We start from the raw sequence: 19,344 nt of genomic DNA, 5'->3' as shown, positions 1-19,344 counted from the left end.
TGATGCTTTTGTTTGAATTTCCTAATTTAGACAGGCCAATGAAAATAAGTTTGATTACAAATTGGGCCATACTGGACCTTCTGGAATGTGACTGTGAACGTGCACGTTTCATATTTTTTTTAAAAGAGGATTTAGACCGCTGACCAGCAATTCAAAGAACTTCAAAAATCTGAGTCAATCCATTTCTACTGTGCAGGATTTAAAGTAGTGCCACAGGCCTGGACTCAGTATTGCACCAGCTCAGGCGGCTGTCAGATTCTCTTGGCCACGTTTGGAATAAAACGTCCCTTAATGAGCCATAATTGATGGGTAAATTTGTTTTGCTGATTGCATTGCAGGGAAAGTGGAATGCAAACTTTGACTTGTCAACATTTCAGTTGGGCTGAAGCACACACAAAGCCCCGGCGCAGCAAACCGCAGCCCAGCAGGCCATGGTGAGGTGATTATGGTGTGATGGGTCACAAGGACCTGAGAAAGATTTACTCCAGTTCAAAGTACAGCCACCTTCTGCAATTAAAATTCCACTCTTGGATTTATATCCTAGATACCAAAATAGCACTGGAATCTAGCATGACACAAGGTATTTATAGTCTTTGTTAAAACAGTGTCAGGATTCTTTTCTCTTTTTTTTTTTTTCTGTTTTATAGCACAGCGAGAGGATGGTTTGAACCAATACTGGTGCACCATTTAGTAAGATATTGCCATATACAGCAGAATAAACCGCATTAGTAAACATTATACACTGTTGAACTTTCCAGGTTTATGCATTTGAACCTTTGTATCTTTTTTTATATGCACAATAATATACCATTATTCACTTGTAAGCATGACCCTTCCTGCTATTTTCTTGTCATTTTATTCATTCCTATAATTTTCCAGACCAGTGAGGTGATGATGGCGTGAGAGAGGATTTACTGTAGGCCAAACACAACTAATATTCTGCAGTCATACAATGGGGATTGTTCTGTTACAGCAGCCAAAGCTGAGGCACTGTATAGCAAATCCTGCTGACGCTATGCTTGTGTGCTTAGCAGACTGTAAGAGCCCTAATAACCAAATATTACAAGGATTGAGGGATTGTGTAGAGGTTTCGAGTGAAATGAGGTCTAATACGGAGGACTGCGAATGTACAGTTTGGCTGCGCTGCAACAGTCCATTGGGAAACCTCTCCAACCGTAATGACAGATTTACTTGCAGACAGTACATTGAACAATAAAGAGGTTTCTCGAGGCTTAAAAAGGATTTCTGTGAACTGTCTGCTCTCCTTCACGTCCATCTCTTCTTCATGGATGAGGAAGCTTTAATCTGAGACACTAAAACAAAGTGCTAGATTTCACCTAAATTTGCCTGCTGGAGTCATATCATAATATTCAGCACAGTTACACACAAAGGTGAACAATGCAAAATTGTCAAAGGGTGGAAAAGTGAAAAGTGGAACAGACATGTAATTTGATGGGTGAGTCTATGTGGTTCTCCTTCTCGAACCACTCACTGATAAGATTATAAAATCATGTTTATTCCACAGTTTTTGTCAGCTGAGTCTGAAGAGTCCTCTCTTAGCAGTTCTCAGCAGTTTTACATAGTGCACCTTTAAAACTGCAAAACGTTTTATGTAAAAATAGACCTGTCTCATCAGCCTAAATCACAAACTAGGCTGCAGCAGAGAACAGCGCACCATCTGTCGCCCCGTTTGCCCAAATTCATTTCAGATGCTCCGTGTGACTGCTAACGGGAAAAATTCCCAACACAAGGGAAGTGAAACAATCAGAACTTATGAGTGAATAAAAACTCAACAATGATTAACCTGAAGTGAAAAGACCTATTAACCCAACAAACAGGGAAAAAATACGTTTCGATTTTTGAGTAATGAAGTCCTCCAAACTTTCGCAACTTCAGTTGTCTCTTGCTGCCACTTGGGGTCGCCAAAGTGCAAAATGTCCCTCCACTATCACTACAATTAAAAAACGGTCTTGTCCATCAGATAAGCGCTCTGTCCATCTCAGTGCTGATATCATTTTATTTCATTTTTATTGTTGTCGTCAACGTACCATGCCGGGGCGAGGGTAGGGCACCTTGCCTTGGAACGGGACCCACTGGTAGTTGGGCCCCTCTTTGTGAGCGAAGGGCCCCAGGAAGGCCCTCCGGATGTCATTCATGGTGTAGAGACACACAGCTGAGCCTTTAAACACACTGCTGCTGGGGACAAGGGGAGGAGAGTTAGTATATCAGTGCACAAACACACACACACACACACACGCACAAACACACACATATATATGTATATGACCATGATGTGAATGAACTCTGACCTGGAAGTGGAAAAGACCGTGTAGACCAGAGGGTTCTTCCTGTCCCTTGTCTGCAGCAGGAACACATCGCCTGGAGGACACACACACACACACACACACACACACACACACACACAGGTCAGAGGTTTCAGTTGAGAAGTCAAAGGTTGAGAGAAAGATACACAAAGCCCTGTGGCCATGTCTAACCACTTTAAAGAGACATTTCACTGATAACCGAGGGTCGCGGCAGGTCGTTCAATGTGCTGGACAAAATCCATTATAGCCTTGAGCAGGGCTTTGTAAGACTAAACTAAACTAAACCTAACAAGATTTAGTTTCATTAAAACGATTTGTTACACGTATCAGGTGGGCACCCGCCAGAAACAAGAGACACTGAGATTCTGGGCCTTTTCGTTAATAAAATAAGTGACTATTAGTGCCACCACAACCTCTACAGTACTTATAATAACAAAAAACATATGTTTATATATATGGTGTATATGTTGACACACCTACAGCAGAAAGCCTGACCGGTTTAACCTTTACCTCTGCTGTGTTTAGGTTTGGATCAGAAGCCACTTCATTTTTAAAGGGGGGCTGTTTGACAAAATGCTGCCTCAGGTACGGACATGAAACTCCTGGGTGAGATAAGAGACCCATTGTTCACAAGGGGGAATCCGGCGGACAGAGATAGCCTGAGGTACGGTTTGAAATTTAGACAAATTTTTCCCCTTAGCTAAACTTTCACTGAGTTAAGATAGAGGCACCCAGGCAGATTACATTATTGGCCACAGATAGAGTCAGAGAGATTAATCTTGGCTGGAGATTAACTATTGCTGTTGCTGTGGAGAAGACTAGAGTCTGCAGATTTAAGATGTGAGAAAATTTATTAAGAAATATCTATTGGTTGAATGAGTTTTCTTGAAATCTGTTAAAAAAACACACACTACATAATTTGAAAAAGCACCCTTATCATGAATGAGAATATGTGCATTCTGTTCTTAATTCAGTAAGAATGACCCGAAATCTAATTTAAATAATTTTATCAGAGCAGGTATTTGATGGACAGATCGCATGATAACAACAGGTGCATTTCAATAAAGTCTATTAAGCAAATTTAGGCTTTTTCCTGGCCTGACTGACATGGTTAAAAGATATTTTGTCTATTTGTAGCAGATGAATAAATAAAAATGAGCAATGCTGCCTTCAGGTCTATCACTTCAACATGAGTATTTATGAGTCCAGTCAAAACACTGTGGTGTAGTGAAGTTCGACGATGAACCAAAGTGCGTTTTAAACTAAATTATGTCTTCGTTATCTCTATCATAAAATTTCCTCTGCCCACAACCCAAACTTTAGCGATTCGCTCCTGCCCTTGGACCCGCTCTAATGAAAACGCATTAGTGCTTTTCGTCATGTTAAGACTCACCAGAAACAGGCCTGCAACTCATTTTGAATCCCGACCCGCAGCCAAAACGCTGGCTTCAGATACGGTCAGAAAATATTACCAATTAATCTCTCACTCATGTTTTGTCCAAGTCTGCAGGAATGCGGGGGCTGAAAGGTAATCTACAATTGAGGTCAGGAATCCTGGTTAATTTCATGTGCTTTCTCTGGGTCGCAAGAGAGACAAAATCAGGGAATGTGCCTCCGTATAAAGCTCCAAGTGCACTAAGTAATGTCAGAAACTCGGGCCAGCTCCTGCACTTTGTTTTTGCTTTTCCTGACTCCAGAAAAATTGGATTACTTTATCTCGGTGCGGAATGTTCTGGAGAGCCGAAGCCCGAGGTGGGGTCGGAAAATGAGAAAACTGGACCAATTTCACCACTTTGTTGTGTGAGTTCAGATAAAAGCACGCTCCTTAACCGTATTAGGCCATCTGCGGAGCTCGGAGTGAGGTCAGCAATGGCAGCGATTCTGTCACTACGCTTTCTCCAAGATTGGATCAACAGGCCGCTTTGTGTCAACTTTTTTTTTTTTTGTTTCTCGAGGTATCTGCAGGGCGGTCTTGTTACATCACACATTTATCTTACGTAATCTCAGGCCACTGTGCAGGCTTTCATCAAGTCTCGCATGCGAAGTTCAACTGCATTCCCCTCAAAGTGTGTGTGTTTTTGTGCGAACGCGCCCAATTACTTGCAAATTGTTGGCGCTGATTTGATATCGCTAATTCAAAAATGAGGGAAACGCTGTTGCAGATGTTCCGTCGCGTGGGATTAGCGGCGTCTCAGGTGGACTTACGCAGCTCGTCGAAGTACGTGTCGCTGCCGTCGGCTCCTGGCACCGAGCAGATCAGACGGGTCTTCAGGAATGTCGTCCACTTGTTCACCAGACTGCGCTGGCCACCCATATCATTCTGGTCAAGCAAAAAAAAAAATTTAAGAATAAGTTAGAGGACAATCAGCCCAACAGGATAAATAGTAATTGGTCTTCTTTGAATAGAAGGAGAAAGCAACTGCAGTGTCTTAAATCTGTCAAGAAATTCCAGAATTGACCCTCACTTTACCACAACTTGCCTGGTGATTGTTAATGAATTCATTTCATACCCTCTATAATTTCATATGTCTATATGTGAAACAAATGGGAGGTAACCCCCAGATTTTGTGCTTTTCCCACAATTCTTTGATATCTATACACATGTGTATGTTAAAATTCAGACATTTAGAACATGGTTTTCTGTGATTTCTCCAAGATCTTAATTTTTGCCGGCTGCTTACCATTTTCTGACTTTTAAAATTGCCTGCCAATTAAAGATATGCCCTTTCCAAGTAGTGGCACATATGATAATGATAGCCTTCAACTGGGAAAAAATAGGCTACATAGTCAAAGGATGTTTGTGTAAAAACTGAAATTATTATTATTATTATTATTTTATTATGAAGGTATTAGTTATGAAATGATCTCAATTGACTCAGAATGACCTGAAATGTGCTCCTAAAGGTGCCAATTTTTTTTGCTTGACACATATCTCCCTATTTCACATATCTCCCATACACATTCAATGGAGGGTCCAATGGATTCACATCTCTGGGAGTTTTCAGGGACGCTGAGCATGTCAGTCTTTATCCCATAACACGACCCTCCCATAAAATGTGTGCTACGTCACACTTGAAGTGGCCCCCTCACCCTGCAGAGCTGTCCGATGCGGGAATAAGTGGACTTTCCGAGGCCCTGGGCTTCCACGGCCGTCTCCCGGAAGAAGAAGAAGATCTTGTCATCGTCCGGGTTTTCGCTCTCCGGCACCCAGAAGGAGCCGACAAACTTTGGTTCTGGTGGATGGAGGCAAAGAAGAGGGACGTCAGTGTTACCATCTAAATTAAATTACCTTAAAACAAATCAGACTCCAGCTAGATGAACCCAAAAAAATCAAATCACAGAGGCCTGGGGCACAGAATACAATACCATAACCATAAAAAACCATAACCCCTGGTTTGACCCACACACACACACATACACACACACACACACTGACCATTGAGCCAGCGTGAGTCGTGCTGTTCGGTGCGGATGGAGGGCCGCTTCCCCAGACTCCTGAAGATGGTGAAGTCTCGCCCCATCAGGTCCGTGGCCACGCCCGCATACAGCTCGTCGCCTAGGAGACAGGATTCATCCATCAGTGACTGACTGGTCATGTGATGTGAGCTACAAATATAAGCTCAATTGCTCAATGTTAGATGACAATTCTGCTATAAAATGTGATTATTACCATCATTAACAGTTCGTGTTTGTGTACGTGTGATTCGTTACCGATGAGCACGGAGGCAGCGGTGTGGCGAGGATCATACGGACTCTTCCCTTTCCCATCCTCCACCTTGGACGGGTCGATCCTGAACACATGGTCCTGCGGGAGACGGAGGACAGCAAGTTTATCTTGATGCATTTTGGCATTTTGTTCATTTAGGTTCACATCCTCACTCATTGTCCTGCCGGGTTTGAGGTTCTGGCACTGGAGGAAATGTGATGTCGGCCCTGCAAGCTATGCCTTTAAAGCTTTTAACTTTAAAGGAATAGTTCCCACAATAAATAAATAAATACATATTCAGTTATTATCCATTCATCCTCATGTTAGTGTAGGAAATAACAAGGTGAATACTGAACTTCTGACTATATTTATTTGGCTACAGTGCACATTTTTCTTTCTTTTTGGAGAAAAAAGTAAAAAAAAAAGTGAATCAGCTTCAGTAGCTTGTTGGAGGCCTGACAACAGGACTACATGTGTTTGTCGGTCCCATCAATCTCGGTGGAGTTTCCACTGACTTGGTGGTAGGAAGCTGAGAATCGGTTGACAACGTGGTTTGTCCTCAGCCCATTGTGTAATTCTAGGCTTTCCAAACGGCAGTAACTGCTGGCTATCGGATGACAAAAAAATTGTTTCCTTATACCCATTAAACCTTAGATTTCAGGGTCGTTTCCTGTTGTTGGCTTGGATTACTCCGTCTCTCTCTTTTCGGACTGAAACTGCAGTTTGGCTGCTTAATTCAACGTAGCATGCCGATGCACGAGAGATTTGCATGTAATGTACATAAGCTGCACGTGTGTCTGCAGCTCTGCATGGTCCTCACTTTCATCCTCTGTTGCACAAGAATGCATGGCTCTAGTTTAGTTGTGTGTGAGTGTGTGCGTGTGTTTGAGTGTGTGTACCAGGTATTATTAATGTTGTGGGGACATAAATCTGTTTACACAGTCATGTTGTGGGCACTCGCCTCCCTTATGGACACAAAAAGCAAGTCCCCTTAGTGAAAAACATTAATTTTAAGGTGAGGACTTGACTTAAAGGTAAGATAATTGAGGGTTAGGTTAAGTTAAGGTTAAGGTTAGGGTTTGACAGGTAGTGGTTACAGTTAAAGTTAGGGGAAGTCCCCAGGAAATGAATGTTAGTCAATGTAATGTCGTCTGAAGTGATGGAAACACAACTGTGTGTGTGTGTGCACGTGTTTTTGTGTATTCCTCACCTCCATCTTCTGTCCCACCTCTACGAAGGCACAGGTGGGGTGGAAGGCCCCGGTCCCACAGGCGTACAGGTGGGTGCGGTTGTAGTGGTGCACAATCTTCACATAATTCACACAGTCATCCTGAAACACACATGTATAAAATACGGGACTGAATCATGTCTTATAAAGGAAAATATGAAAGGAAATCAAAGGAAATACAGGAAAATATTCACTCAAGCTCACGGTGCATCCAAAGAGGAAGCATTTATTAACAAGCTACATTAAAAAAAAACACTGACTTTGACTCCTCTCTCTCTCTCTCTCTCTCTCTCTCTCTCTCTCTCTCTCTCTCTCTCTCCCTCTCTTTAGTGATGTACATTCCTCACATAGCTCCTCGCTGCCCTTCTGCCTGTGACAACACCACAGAGTCCCCCGCTCGCTCCAACACATTGTTATGACAGTGTTTTTGTCCCTGTTATACACAGGCATGCCTGCAATGTGTTTGAATAGAGAGAGTAAAACGTTCACATGAAGCTACACATGCAGTCAAAAGGTGCAGGGAGTTAAAGCTCATCTGCTGGAGGGGGGTTTTGGATCCTGTTTCATTTAGCATCTAACAGGCACTGACACCAGAGACACATTCTGGATTGTTAAATATGGCTAACAACGTCTGTTTTTCTAAATTGACAAAACTTGTCAATTTAACCGTACGTAATGAAAAACAGTCATTTCACACCCCTTTACATTTTTGGGGAAGTCAAAAGGGTATATATATATGTATATATATATATATATATATACATATATATATATATATATATATATACATATATAATCTGTGTTGCTGGAGCTAGCCATGGTGCAGAAACTACATTTCTCCAAAAAAAAAAAAAAAACAACAAAAAAAACAATTGGAAACCTAATCTGAAACCAAATGCATCACAAATTATTGAGATCCATTTGGTTTCCAAAATGTTTTTCAGATAGGAGTCTATTATGATAAACGTTCATCATATTACTGATGTTTGCATTATATCTATCTCTTATTTATTTATTTATTTATTCATTCATTCATTAAAAAATTTCCTTGTGTTATCTCTTACTTAAACAATTGTACTTTCAATGAAATTATTTAAATTCAAGCTCACACACAAAGAGAAACACATATGCTCCTGTGTAGAAACACACACACACTCACACACACAGAGCAACTTTTGTAATCTCTGAAAACTCCAAGTCTAATCTAATTTAATCTAAAGCTGAGGGGGGCTAACAGTCTGACCCGACCCGGCCCTCCATCCTTTCCGGACACGACTCGGAACAGCTGGGTCCTGTTTTATTTAGGCAGCTATCTAAAGCTCTGACACACACACACACACACACACACACACACACACACACTGAATGGCTCCCACTTCTTTGCTCTTCCTCTTCTCCTCCGACAGAAACCGCCTCGCTTTACGCCTCCAGTTTCGACTGAGTCTTGTCAGAGAGGAGTGGAGGAGCAGGAGGCCGAAGAAAAACAGGAGAGGAAGAAGAAGACGACACAACTGCTACTTAATTACCCATCTCCTCTCACCATCCTCTCCATCCCCCTTCCCCTCCACAGTTATCAGTATCATTACCCCCGGCTCTGTACGCCCGGCTATTGACCCACTGACACATCTGTCCATCTCGGAGTCGGGTTACACCGCGCCGGATCCCCGAGAGAGGAGGTTTACTGTATACACTCAGGACCGCCTCGCTCTGTGTTTTTCTCTGCTCTCCATCTGTCTCCTCCTCCTCCTCCAGCCAGAACGAGTCCCCACATTCATGGAAACACCACAAATGTTGGCGAATTTGTCCCATTGTTCAAATCACCCGTCATCAAATCATCCATATGTCCTGAACGGATCATTGGCTCCAGCTGGCCCCAAAACAATCGAGCACACAATATGTCGGTGTGGTGGTGGGCAACATTATCTAGCATTATGGCATTATCTCAAAAGTAAATGAGATTTTTAGCAGCTGTAGGAGACAATTTACACAATATATGACACAAATATAATGTTTTTTTTTTAACCTAGGAGGACGACTTCCCCTGTTTCCATATAGCAGAAAAAAAAAAAAAAAATATCACTGCAATGAAGACATAGTTCCAGAAATAAGCTGTATGAGGTAGGTGAGGTGACAGATGGCACAAGCAACAGGACATTGCTTTTGCAAACTGGGGTTCAAGTCAAGCAACAGCTGTATTATTATTATTGAGCTAATGTTTTTAATGCTACTGATGACCTTTTCCTAACCTTAACCACGTAGTGTTGGTGGCAAACGAACTTAATGAAGCAAACTCACGTGGCCAAAGTCTAAATGTTGGTATGCGACATATTTTTGGGCTCAGAAACGTTGACATTTTAATGTTTTTGTTGGTTTTGCAGGAACGTAAAATGGCAAGATTTTATCCTGGCAGCCGGGTTGTGTCATCAGTCAGTGACGATGATCTGGACCTCGATGAATTTAAGGTCCGTATTCACATCAGTAAACATGGGAAGTGATAAATCTCCTAAAAAATAAGACTGGCATTTCTGTTCAGTAACACACGGCGGCAACCATTGCATTTTCTTTCTTTCTTTTTCTTTTTTTTTTTTTGTTTGAGGGTAACATCTGTCTGCCCACTGATCAGGTTTCTGCCTCTGCAGGCCCCCTGGGTGCCGCCGGAGGAGAAGTTAATAAAGACAAATATCTGACCCTCGGCTTTCGACTGGGATAATGCATAACCACCCCTTGTGTGAGTGTGTGTGTGTGTGTGTGTGTGTGTACGTGTGTTTGTATGATTTGGATGGTACAAAATCTGCCTCTTATCTTAATATAGCTTAATATATTCATCTTCCTCTTCATATTTCCAAGCACCGCTTTATTCTCAGTTCTGTCATTTCTGTTGATATTTATGCAGGAATAAATGGATCTAATGGATCTAATGTAATCCTTTCTCTGCATCAGTTCAACTCAATCACTTTTGACACGTTTGCACAAACATCTTCATTCTTTTTTTTCTTTTTTTTTTTCTCGGTTTAGTCCTCTGCATCCTGCTCTGTCCGTCTGTCTGTCTGTCAGCCCCACCCTGAGGTGACAGACACACAGGCCAGGTTGTGTACTGTGTGAAACAAGCGGATTTCTGGTTCATTAGGCCTAAAACACACACACACACACACACACACACACACACACACCCTTCAGTGCTGTGGAACAAAGACTTGCCTTTCAGTCTTTGAAAGACACCAGGGGGTTGGAGTTGGGGTTTTTGGTGTGTGAATACATATGTGTTTCTGTAGTGCATGTGTGTGTATGTATGTTTTTTTTGTGTGTGTGTGCACGTGCATGTGTGTGTGTGTGTGTGTGTAAGCTGTTGACAAACACAGAAGAGACCTCTGTCTTCCACAGAAAGAGGGGGTTCACACACCCTGAGTTTGTCTCCACCCTCAGGCTGACACACACATAATGACACACACACACACACACACACATACATATATACATACATGCACACCGCTGCCTAAACTTGGACCCTGTCCCAGGCATCCCAATCCTTTCTCCCTGCAGCTCCACCCCCCCCAAACACACCATGTTCCTCTGATAAAATGCACCCGTGCCAAGTTTCACCAACTTTGATCAAGCAACCCTCCTCCTCAATTTTACCCCCTTTGTATTTTAAACCCTTGCTTAGTGTGTGTGTATGTGTGTGTGTGTGTGTGTGTGTGTGTGTGTGTGTGTGTGTGTGTGTGTGTGTGTGTGTGTGTGTTGAGGGCAGAGGAAGGTGAGGGAGTCAGCGGAGCAGTGGCCTGACAAAGTCACCTCTTTGATGTGACAAAAGGGTGAAAAAAAAAAATCGAGGGAGGCAGGGGGGAAAGAAAAGGTACGAAGAGAAAAGAAGCTTGAAAGACTTTTAAAAGATCTGGAGGAGAACGAGCAGGGAGGTTGGCCTCAGTGTGTGTGTGTGTGTGTATGTGTGTGTGTGTGTGTGTGTTTAATGGGTTCACCAGCCGACCTTTGACCCTGCATGAACGCACTGGCTGTAACAGTGAGCACAAGGCGGGCTGTGACCTGAAAGCGGCCTGAGCTGTAGGTCTTCATCTCTCACGTCGGTGGTTTTGTTTCACGTGGATGTCTCTCGCCCCCTTTCTCTCTCTCCTTTTGAACCCGCAAATGATTAACCCGGCCTCCTTCATTTTTCTCTCTTTATCCTCTCATCCCCCTGCCTCCTTCTGCCCCTCTCTCCTTTCTCTCTCTCCTTTTCCATCACACAAGCTGGGCTCAAGTGCTGTTTAGTGAATTACGATGCACTGAATAAGAGAAGCTGAATCCAAACACCAAATGTTGCTCTTTATCGTCCTCAAATGAGTTTTCATGCACCCTTTGAAGTGGAAATGTGATGATATGGTGACATAAACATCATATAAACACATTTGCTAAATATCTAAATTCACAAGACTGGCATTGACTCAGTAATGCAGACCTATGAATGCATGGATGCCACTTTTTTTTAATGCTGATACCGAGTATGAAACTTTAAGTACCGGTGCCAAGTGCCAGTCTGATCCACTAATTGCATGCTTGGACCTTGAGTTTGGAGTCATTGAGCGAAATAATTGATGTAAAATACTTCTGTTTCACACATTTAGGAAATGCAGGCTTCTGTGTGCCAAAAATACCAAAAATCAGGATAGTTTGCTTTTATTCCTGACAGGGTTTTTGGTATGGGACAGCTTTGGGTAGTGATTTTTTTTTTTTTTTTTTTTTTTGATTAGTGAATTTTTTATTTCGGTCATTTTCAAGTTGCAGAAATCAAATACACATAGAAATAGACAATATCTTATACACATATTTTCAAACAATAAATAATATTTCATTTCCTTTCAGTACTGGAAAACCAAAACAAATATATGATAAAAAAATCTTGAGTACTGATTTTTCATTTTAGCCCAATATCAGCACCAAAACCCATTTCAGGATCAGTGCATCCCTATTTTGAACCACTGAAAAATTGTTTAAAAAGTGGCTTTGCACACACTGAAATGTTTATGTGTCATAAGTGTGGTTTCTCCAATACGTCAGGGCCCCATCATGGCTGTGTGGCTGTTTGCTGGAGGCTTACAGTGCTACAGTGCCAAGTGCATTTCTTTTCTCTTCAGCTTCAAATGACATGAAATGAGGCCGAAGTGACGCGACACTGAGAATGTGCAGCGACTTTATCTCTCTTTCTCTGCCTCGATCGTGTGTGAGGGCGACTGAGGGGCGAGCGCCAGTGATCCAGCTTCCTTTTAATAAAGTTAATGGCGGAGAGCCTTTAACTGAACACACAGACAGAACAGGAGCGCACAGTAGACAGCCATTAGATACACAAGACAGAGCCGGGTAATGGCCCAGGAATGCCTTTGATCGCCTCTGTCAGACAGAACAATGCGACCACGCTGACATTTACCGGGCTTTTTTTTTTTTTCTTCTGCGGAGGATTGATTTCTGAAACCATTTCTGGACTCTGACCTTCAGCAAACTGTACAGCTACAACATCATCAGGGAAGAATCCATCAGGGAAGAAAGGGACTTCCTTCTGCGATTTATTCCTAATTGTTGTAGAGTGTATTGTGTGTGTGTGTGAATGAAGGTCTCAGCGACAAAAGCGAATTCCCAAATAGCGATGATGAAATTTAATCAACGGAATCATTTTACCCTGGGAAAGCCGACTCACCGCGGTTTCTTATCACACACAGCTGGAAATATGGAGGCCACAACAAAACAATGTTAATATCCGGCTGAATTCAGGCTGCAAAGCGGCAAAAGTCACTTTCCGGTCTGTAATATGTGTCGGCACAACAGCTCCTGACATACTAGAGTTTCAAGAGTCTCCCAGTTTTTTAAAATGATGCTGCACAGATAAGATTGCGGATTATATTAATATTTGATAGTAGAGGTAGACAGGACAGGAAAGCAAATAAAACTAGGCAAATGCCATGATATGTTGGTTTAGATCGACAGAGAGGTTGAAAGTTGTTTGACTACCTTTGATTGTGAAGATTGTGATTTCTTGTTCCTCTTCACTTCCTGTTTGTGTGTTTGTTTAAACCTACATTTCTCCAGGGATGGCACCAGGGACGGCACAATAAATCAATAATGCAACATATCGCAATACTTCCTCTTGTGATATATTATCGATACACTTGTGCCATGCATCGATATTTGAGTTTTCAACTTTAATTTGCACATTTGAGTTCCTATCAGGCAAATCTGTTCCTGCCTTTAGGTGCGGTCACTGTGCTGACTGAAATACTGAAAAACACGACTGATTCCTGCCTATTGGAACATGATTTTGCCTTTTCCAGGGTATTTTTTATTCTTCAGTTACAGATATTGCGATGCATCGTAGCTGACAATCTTACAATATAACACAGAATCGCCTGTATCGTGATACCATCGTTATCGTGGGTAAAATATCGTGATAGTATCGTATCGCCGGTCACCCAGTGATTCCTCAGAGGAAACACACAGCACGTCTCTCACACTGCAGGACTGTGATCCTGACAAACACTGAGGAGTGTGTGAAGTCGGAGCGGTGACTGAGAGTCTGAGTGAACTGTCCTCTGTTTACCGCCGCTGTCCCTCTCTGTTTATGTGTGTTTGTCTGTGTTTGTGTGGCAGCGTCCGTGTGTATGCTATGTGGCCTTTTTGCACTCTGTGTGTGTGTGTGTTAAACCTGTCTTTATGTGAGTGACTGTGCATCTGTCAAGTGTTTGTGTGTGCATGCGATTCGTTAGAGGAGTCAGGTTTATGGTTTTAGGGGTTTCCTGCATGGAGGTTTTCAAAGTAGGGTCTGGGGAGCCTCAGGGGATCGTGCAGGGTTTCCACAAGGTCCTCAGCAAAATGAGGAATAGATCAATTTGATGATGGTTTAATTCACTTATAAATGGTTGTTATGATGCCAATCACAGGGATCTGCAGTTTACTGAACGCTAATTTAGGGGTAACATTTAAAATATGAAACCGCCTTACCTAGAAAATCATAATGTTTCATGTCATTTGATTTTTGTCTATGCCAGTTAAAAATATCTCTGCTGCTAACTGAAAAAACAATTTAAGTTTGCATGATAACATAAAACAACAATGTACAAGCCATATCACCCCATAAATGTGAGTGATGCTCAAATTTCATAAAAAAGTAACTTTACAGGGAAACTTGTTACTTTTAAAAGTGACAAATAAAAATAGAGTAACTTTTAACAAGTAAGAAGTCTGTGCATGAATATGTGTGTTTTTACAGTGTGTGTGTGTGTGTACACATGCAGTTGATTTTGTGCGGTCTGTGTGTACAGTAGATGTAAGAAATAGCAGTTTCTGACTAAAACAGACTAACGAGTTGAACGGATGCCAGCGGGCCAAGGGCACAGAGGAGAATATGAGAAAACACAGCGAGACTAAGACGGGCAGAGAGCCTGTGAAAGGGAGGAAGACAAGACGGCCACTTTGTGTTCAGATTAAAAAGACAAAGACGCCTAATGGAGAGCGACGGACAAAGAGAGAAAGACGAAGGAGGGACCGAGGGGTCGTAAACAACATGAGAAACTTCTGGTTCCCAGAGAACAAACAAGGAGAGGCATGAGAGAGAGAGAGCATGGGAAGAAGGGAGGACTAAAGTGGAGAGAGAGAGAGAGAGGGAGAGAGAGAGAGAGAGACTCACTGCTCTGTAATTAGGGTCAATAGTGTGAGGTCAGCTCAGCTCTCAGTGTGTGGCTGTCGGTGTGTGTTCACCCAGAAAATACAAGTCCAAAGAGTGGAGTGGGGCGTGTGTGTTGAACAAAAAAAAAATTAAAAGAAAAACATTTGAAGGTCAGAAAGGCAGTAATCGCCGCCTTTTCAAGGAACATTTGTCTTCCAAATTCCCCTAAACCTCGCTTTTTGTTTTCTTATCTCTTTCTCCTTCTATCTCTCACTAGTTTCCTTTGGAGCAATTTCACTAATTCTCTTTACCACTCCCTGTCTCCGCTGGCAAACACACACACACACACACACACACACACGCTCTCAGACAGTCCCCTGGTCAGGTGAAACCGGAGCCAGTGTTGTGTGGTATGAATGGAGCTCGTTGTCTTTCTGCTACAGCTGTGTAATCACACTGATGAAGGGTTTCTGTTTTACACACACACTCACACACAGACACACACACACACACAAGTATATATATGTATATGCTCGTAAGGGTCAACACACACACATATTGGCATACGTCTGCAAAGATACAGACACATTTTGAACGTGGCACATGCTTGCACATCAGAGTAGGAGTTTCTGGTTTACACACACACACATGCACACACACACACACACGGAGATAGATAATCGTGTGTAACATAACCCTGGGTGGTCTGCAGGCTCCGAGGTGGCCTCTGCGTGTCGGTCAGTGAAGCCGAGCCGCGCTGCAGCGCCCAGGCTCTCCGTCCACATCGAGAGCATCGCATTTACACACGTCATTACAAAACACTCTTATAAAAGAAAGGCTTTATTGTTTATCAGAATAGAAAATCAGATGTTTGATCCCATATGACTTAGACCTAACGCTGTTCTTCTTTGAACAGATCTCAGTGACGCAGGAAGTGGCAGGGTGGCCCGCCGGTGCAGAGATTGTCCGACAACCGTGAGGTCTCCGGTTCAAGTTCAGGCTCTGAGGCGTCCGATGGGCCCTTTTTCCTCCGCAGTGGGGAAAGCAGGCAAGCATACTGGTCGGTGTATTGCTTTCTTTTAGCATACTGGAGCCTGTTTCTGTAATCGCTTCTTCCCGTCATCACCGCCCTAAGCCACGCCTGTGCTTCCTCGAAGGACGCTGACTGGTTTTGTGGCTTCCAATGGCCACACGGTTTTTTCACGACTCCTGGAAAGGAAATCGCGATATCGGCTGGCTGTACCAGGTTATGCGAGTGTGATCCTGACTAATGTCCAGTAAAAATAAACTTGCATTCAATATGTGTAAACAAATGCATATGTAATCAGTGTTTGCTTTGTTAAATCTGCTGTGTAAGTTGTTTTTTCTGTCCTCACCACAAGCATAGAAGCATATCTAGCACCTGTTGCTGACCCAAATCCCTTTTTTTTTTTTTTTTTTTTTTTTTTTTTTTTTGCATATCCAGATTGGATCCAGATTGACTTAAAAAAAAATCTGTACAGCCAAAAAAAAAAGCATGAAATTTGACTTTTGCGAATCATATCCAAGTCACATTTGGAGCTGGTTTGAAATGCGATTCCAGTCGGATTTCTACAGATGCGTCTCAATCAAAGTGTCTTTCCCAACGTCCCAAAATCGCTTGTAACTCCTCAGCTGTACGTCGCATCGATTTGAAAACGGTTTCTACCCCCACATAATCCACCCTTCCGATTCCAACGGTACCACCCTCGACTCGATGCGCCGCACGGTTACAGGAATATGGCATAATTTTACGTTAGCGGTTTAACGGTATGATGGTTAAAATCTCCCGTATCTCCGTAACTGCACGTCATATCGACTTGGAAAAACTTTCTGCACCCACAAAATCGACCCTTCTGCGGCTTGAGGAACTGAAGCTCCGCTGGTTCCCCCATCTGCGCCTGTGGGAGACAAAGAACCTCCCTGCCAGCTGGGACCACAGGTCCCTCATCGAGCTCTACATTGAGGGCCGTGAGACCCAGCTGGTGCAGGGGTGCGTCCTCCAGGAGATGGAGAGACGAGGGCTGTGCTACTCCCGGACGTTTGAGAGGTACAGGGAGCAGGGCATGCCATGGCTGCCGAAGTGCATGACCCGGCGCCCTGCTACCCTCGACGCCGGGCAGAAGCTGAAAGCCCTCACTCTCCTGTCCTCCATCGCCTTCATGGAGAACAACGAGTTTGTCTCCTTCAAGGAGTTGGAGGCTCTCCTGAGGGACGTGCCCTTGACCACAGCCAGGATGCAGGAGCTTTTGCTTCTAAGTAAATTCATGCTGCCCAAGGGGACGCCTTTTCAGTTGTGGCGTCTCCACAAGACCATCCCAACAAGGCTGCCACCACGGACCACATCAGTCCCCGCTGTCCCCCAGGCCAAAAAGCCTCATCTGGAGGAGGAGGACAAGGAGGAGGAGGATGTCCAGGCTGTGGAGGAGAGGGATGAACGGTGCACAAGCGCATGGTCAGGTTCGTCCCGGCCAATGTCCACCAGGCTTTATTGTTTAGCCAAAAAAAAAAGCATGAAATGTGACTTTTGTGAATCATATCCAAATCACATTTGGAGGTGGTTTGAAATGTGATTCCAATCGGATTTCTACAGATGCGTCGCAATCAAAGTGTCTTTCCCAACGTGACACACAACCACAACGTCAAATCCAGAGTGACAGAAGTGCATCAGAGCAGCTGGGCAGAATCCAATGGAGGACAACACAGAGAGCAACAGACGCTGAAATAAAGCGTCTGCAGGGAGGCGTCTGTACATTTCTCCTGCCTCTGCCTCGGAAAGCTGCGTCACCGGCGTAGATAATGACGTGCAAATAACAAATAGCAGTCTGTCTTAGAGATCTGATTCGAGAAACAAATCTGATGTGTCTGCAAGTGCGAACAAGGCCTCTGATCCAACGCATGTCCACCATCAGCCGTGTTCCCTGTCAAACGGGCGCCTCCCTGCACGATCGCTGCAAGCTGACTCCCGTCCGACCCTGACCTGACAGGACACTGTTTCCCGTTTTGGCTCGGCGGCGGCGAACGGACAGAATCAGGTTTTGTGTGTGTCAGAGCAGGGAGGTATAGGGAGTGTTCTCACCACAGGGCCGGTCCACAACTGCACCTATTATTATGTGCACACGGTGTCTGGTCCTACTCAGCGTTTCTGTCTTGTGAGAGCTCATCTGACTCCAGTAGGGGAAAAAAAAGGTTGGAGAGTAAGAGGAGTAAATTTACTTACGTTGATATCCTTGCCGGCCCAGTTGCACTCCTCCCTCCAGTCCACAGGGGCGGGCCAGTAGATCTGAAACAAAGAGGGCAAAGGTCACATGATGTGAGGAGGCACCCCCCCAAAATCACCTACTAAATACATAATTCATCAGTAATTAAACACTCTGAAAGGAGCCATTCTTCCCAATTACTACCTACTTCAGTACACTTTACTCACTTACACACTGAGTCTGTTGAATGTAGGATTTTTACTTTTACTGGAGTATTTTTCCATAAAACACAAAGTATAAATATGTGAGTTATCCTGACTGATAGCTAGTGTCAGGGTGTCCTTGAGCAAGGCACTTAACCCCAAATAAAAACCCAGACAGAGACAGACTCTCTGTCTCAGTCATGCTTTCGTTCTTCTCTTTTTCCATTTCATATTTATAGCTCTGTCACGTCTCCTTCTGATCCGTCTGGGATTTTCTGTCCGTCTTCATCTTTGTCTTTTTTTTTTTATTCTCTCTGCCCTGTTCAACACCTCACTATTCTTCCTGTCTGTTTCCTGAGTGTGTTTTAAGGCTTTTTGCTTCGCGGCGGGACAACCTGCAACAAGTCACACAGCGGGTTCAGATCCACAACACAGAAAATGCCGTGCGCCCTAAAAACCACAATCCCCTCCGTTTTCATCCAAGCTTTTATGCGTTTTCTACTTTCCTCCATAAAAATGCTCCCTCTCTCCTTGAATTCAGCCCTCGCTCATCCTCGCCCATCTTTCCTTCCTACTCTCTCTCTCTCCTCATCCAAACGTCTCTTCTCTGTCCAGAAACAACAGCCTCAATGACGGTCAATCTTCACACCCAGTCCGTAAATCAAACTCGCCCATAAATCTTGAAGCCAAAAGAAGCGTCAAATCCAGCGCACCACGCTCGTAATTCTCTCAGCACAGCTGCAGATGGATGCTTACAGGGTTTTCTTTGTACATACAGCGACGGTTTTGTGTGTGTGTGTGTGTGTGTGTGTGCATGTCTGTGTGTGTGCTACACTATACAAAGTGTGCTTGGGAGTTTGCATGCTTGTGTGCATAACTGTTTACTTTGGTGTGTGCACACTGCACACAGATGAGCACGTGCATGCAGCTTTGCAACTCTAAACTTATTACATAACCCAAAATTCAAAGGCTTCTATCACAAGTTCTCATTCAAATATTTATGACCACAGTAATTTC

The 19,344-nt window shown here is 43.5% G+C and overlaps 1 protein-coding gene across 3 annotated transcripts in view; it reads right to left on the bottom strand.

Annotated features, from left to right (window-relative positions):
- sema3b (sema domain, immunoglobulin domain (Ig), short basic domain, secreted, (semaphorin) 3B) overlaps positions 1-19,344 on the bottom strand; it is a 110,434-nt gene that overhangs the window by 8,437 nt on the left and 82,653 nt on the right. For all 3 annotated transcript variants that reach the window (XM_030055901.1, XM_030055903.1, XM_030055902.1), the window contains 8 exons: positions 18,145-18,207; positions 7,241-7,360; positions 6,036-6,129; positions 5,761-5,880; positions 5,415-5,557; positions 4,530-4,644; positions 2,310-2,379; positions 2,049-2,193 (listed from right to left, as the gene is read on the bottom strand). In XM_030055901.1, coding sequence (XP_029911761.1) covers positions 2,049-2,193; positions 2,310-2,379; positions 4,530-4,644; positions 5,415-5,557; positions 5,761-5,880; positions 6,036-6,129; positions 7,241-7,360; positions 18,145-18,207 — 870 coding nt within the window. The remainder of the gene's footprint in view (positions 1-2,048; positions 2,194-2,309; positions 2,380-4,529; positions 4,645-5,414; positions 5,558-5,760; positions 5,881-6,035; positions 6,130-7,240; positions 7,361-18,144; positions 18,208-19,344) is intronic.

This window comes from Myripristis murdjan, chromosome 7, assembly GCF_902150065.1.
Source record: "Myripristis murdjan chromosome 7, fMyrMur1.1, whole genome shotgun sequence".
NCBI classification, from domain to species: Eukaryota; Metazoa; Chordata; class Actinopteri; order Holocentriformes; family Holocentridae; genus Myripristis; species Myripristis murdjan.
This window is presented reverse-complemented; position numbering and strand designations above follow the sequence as displayed.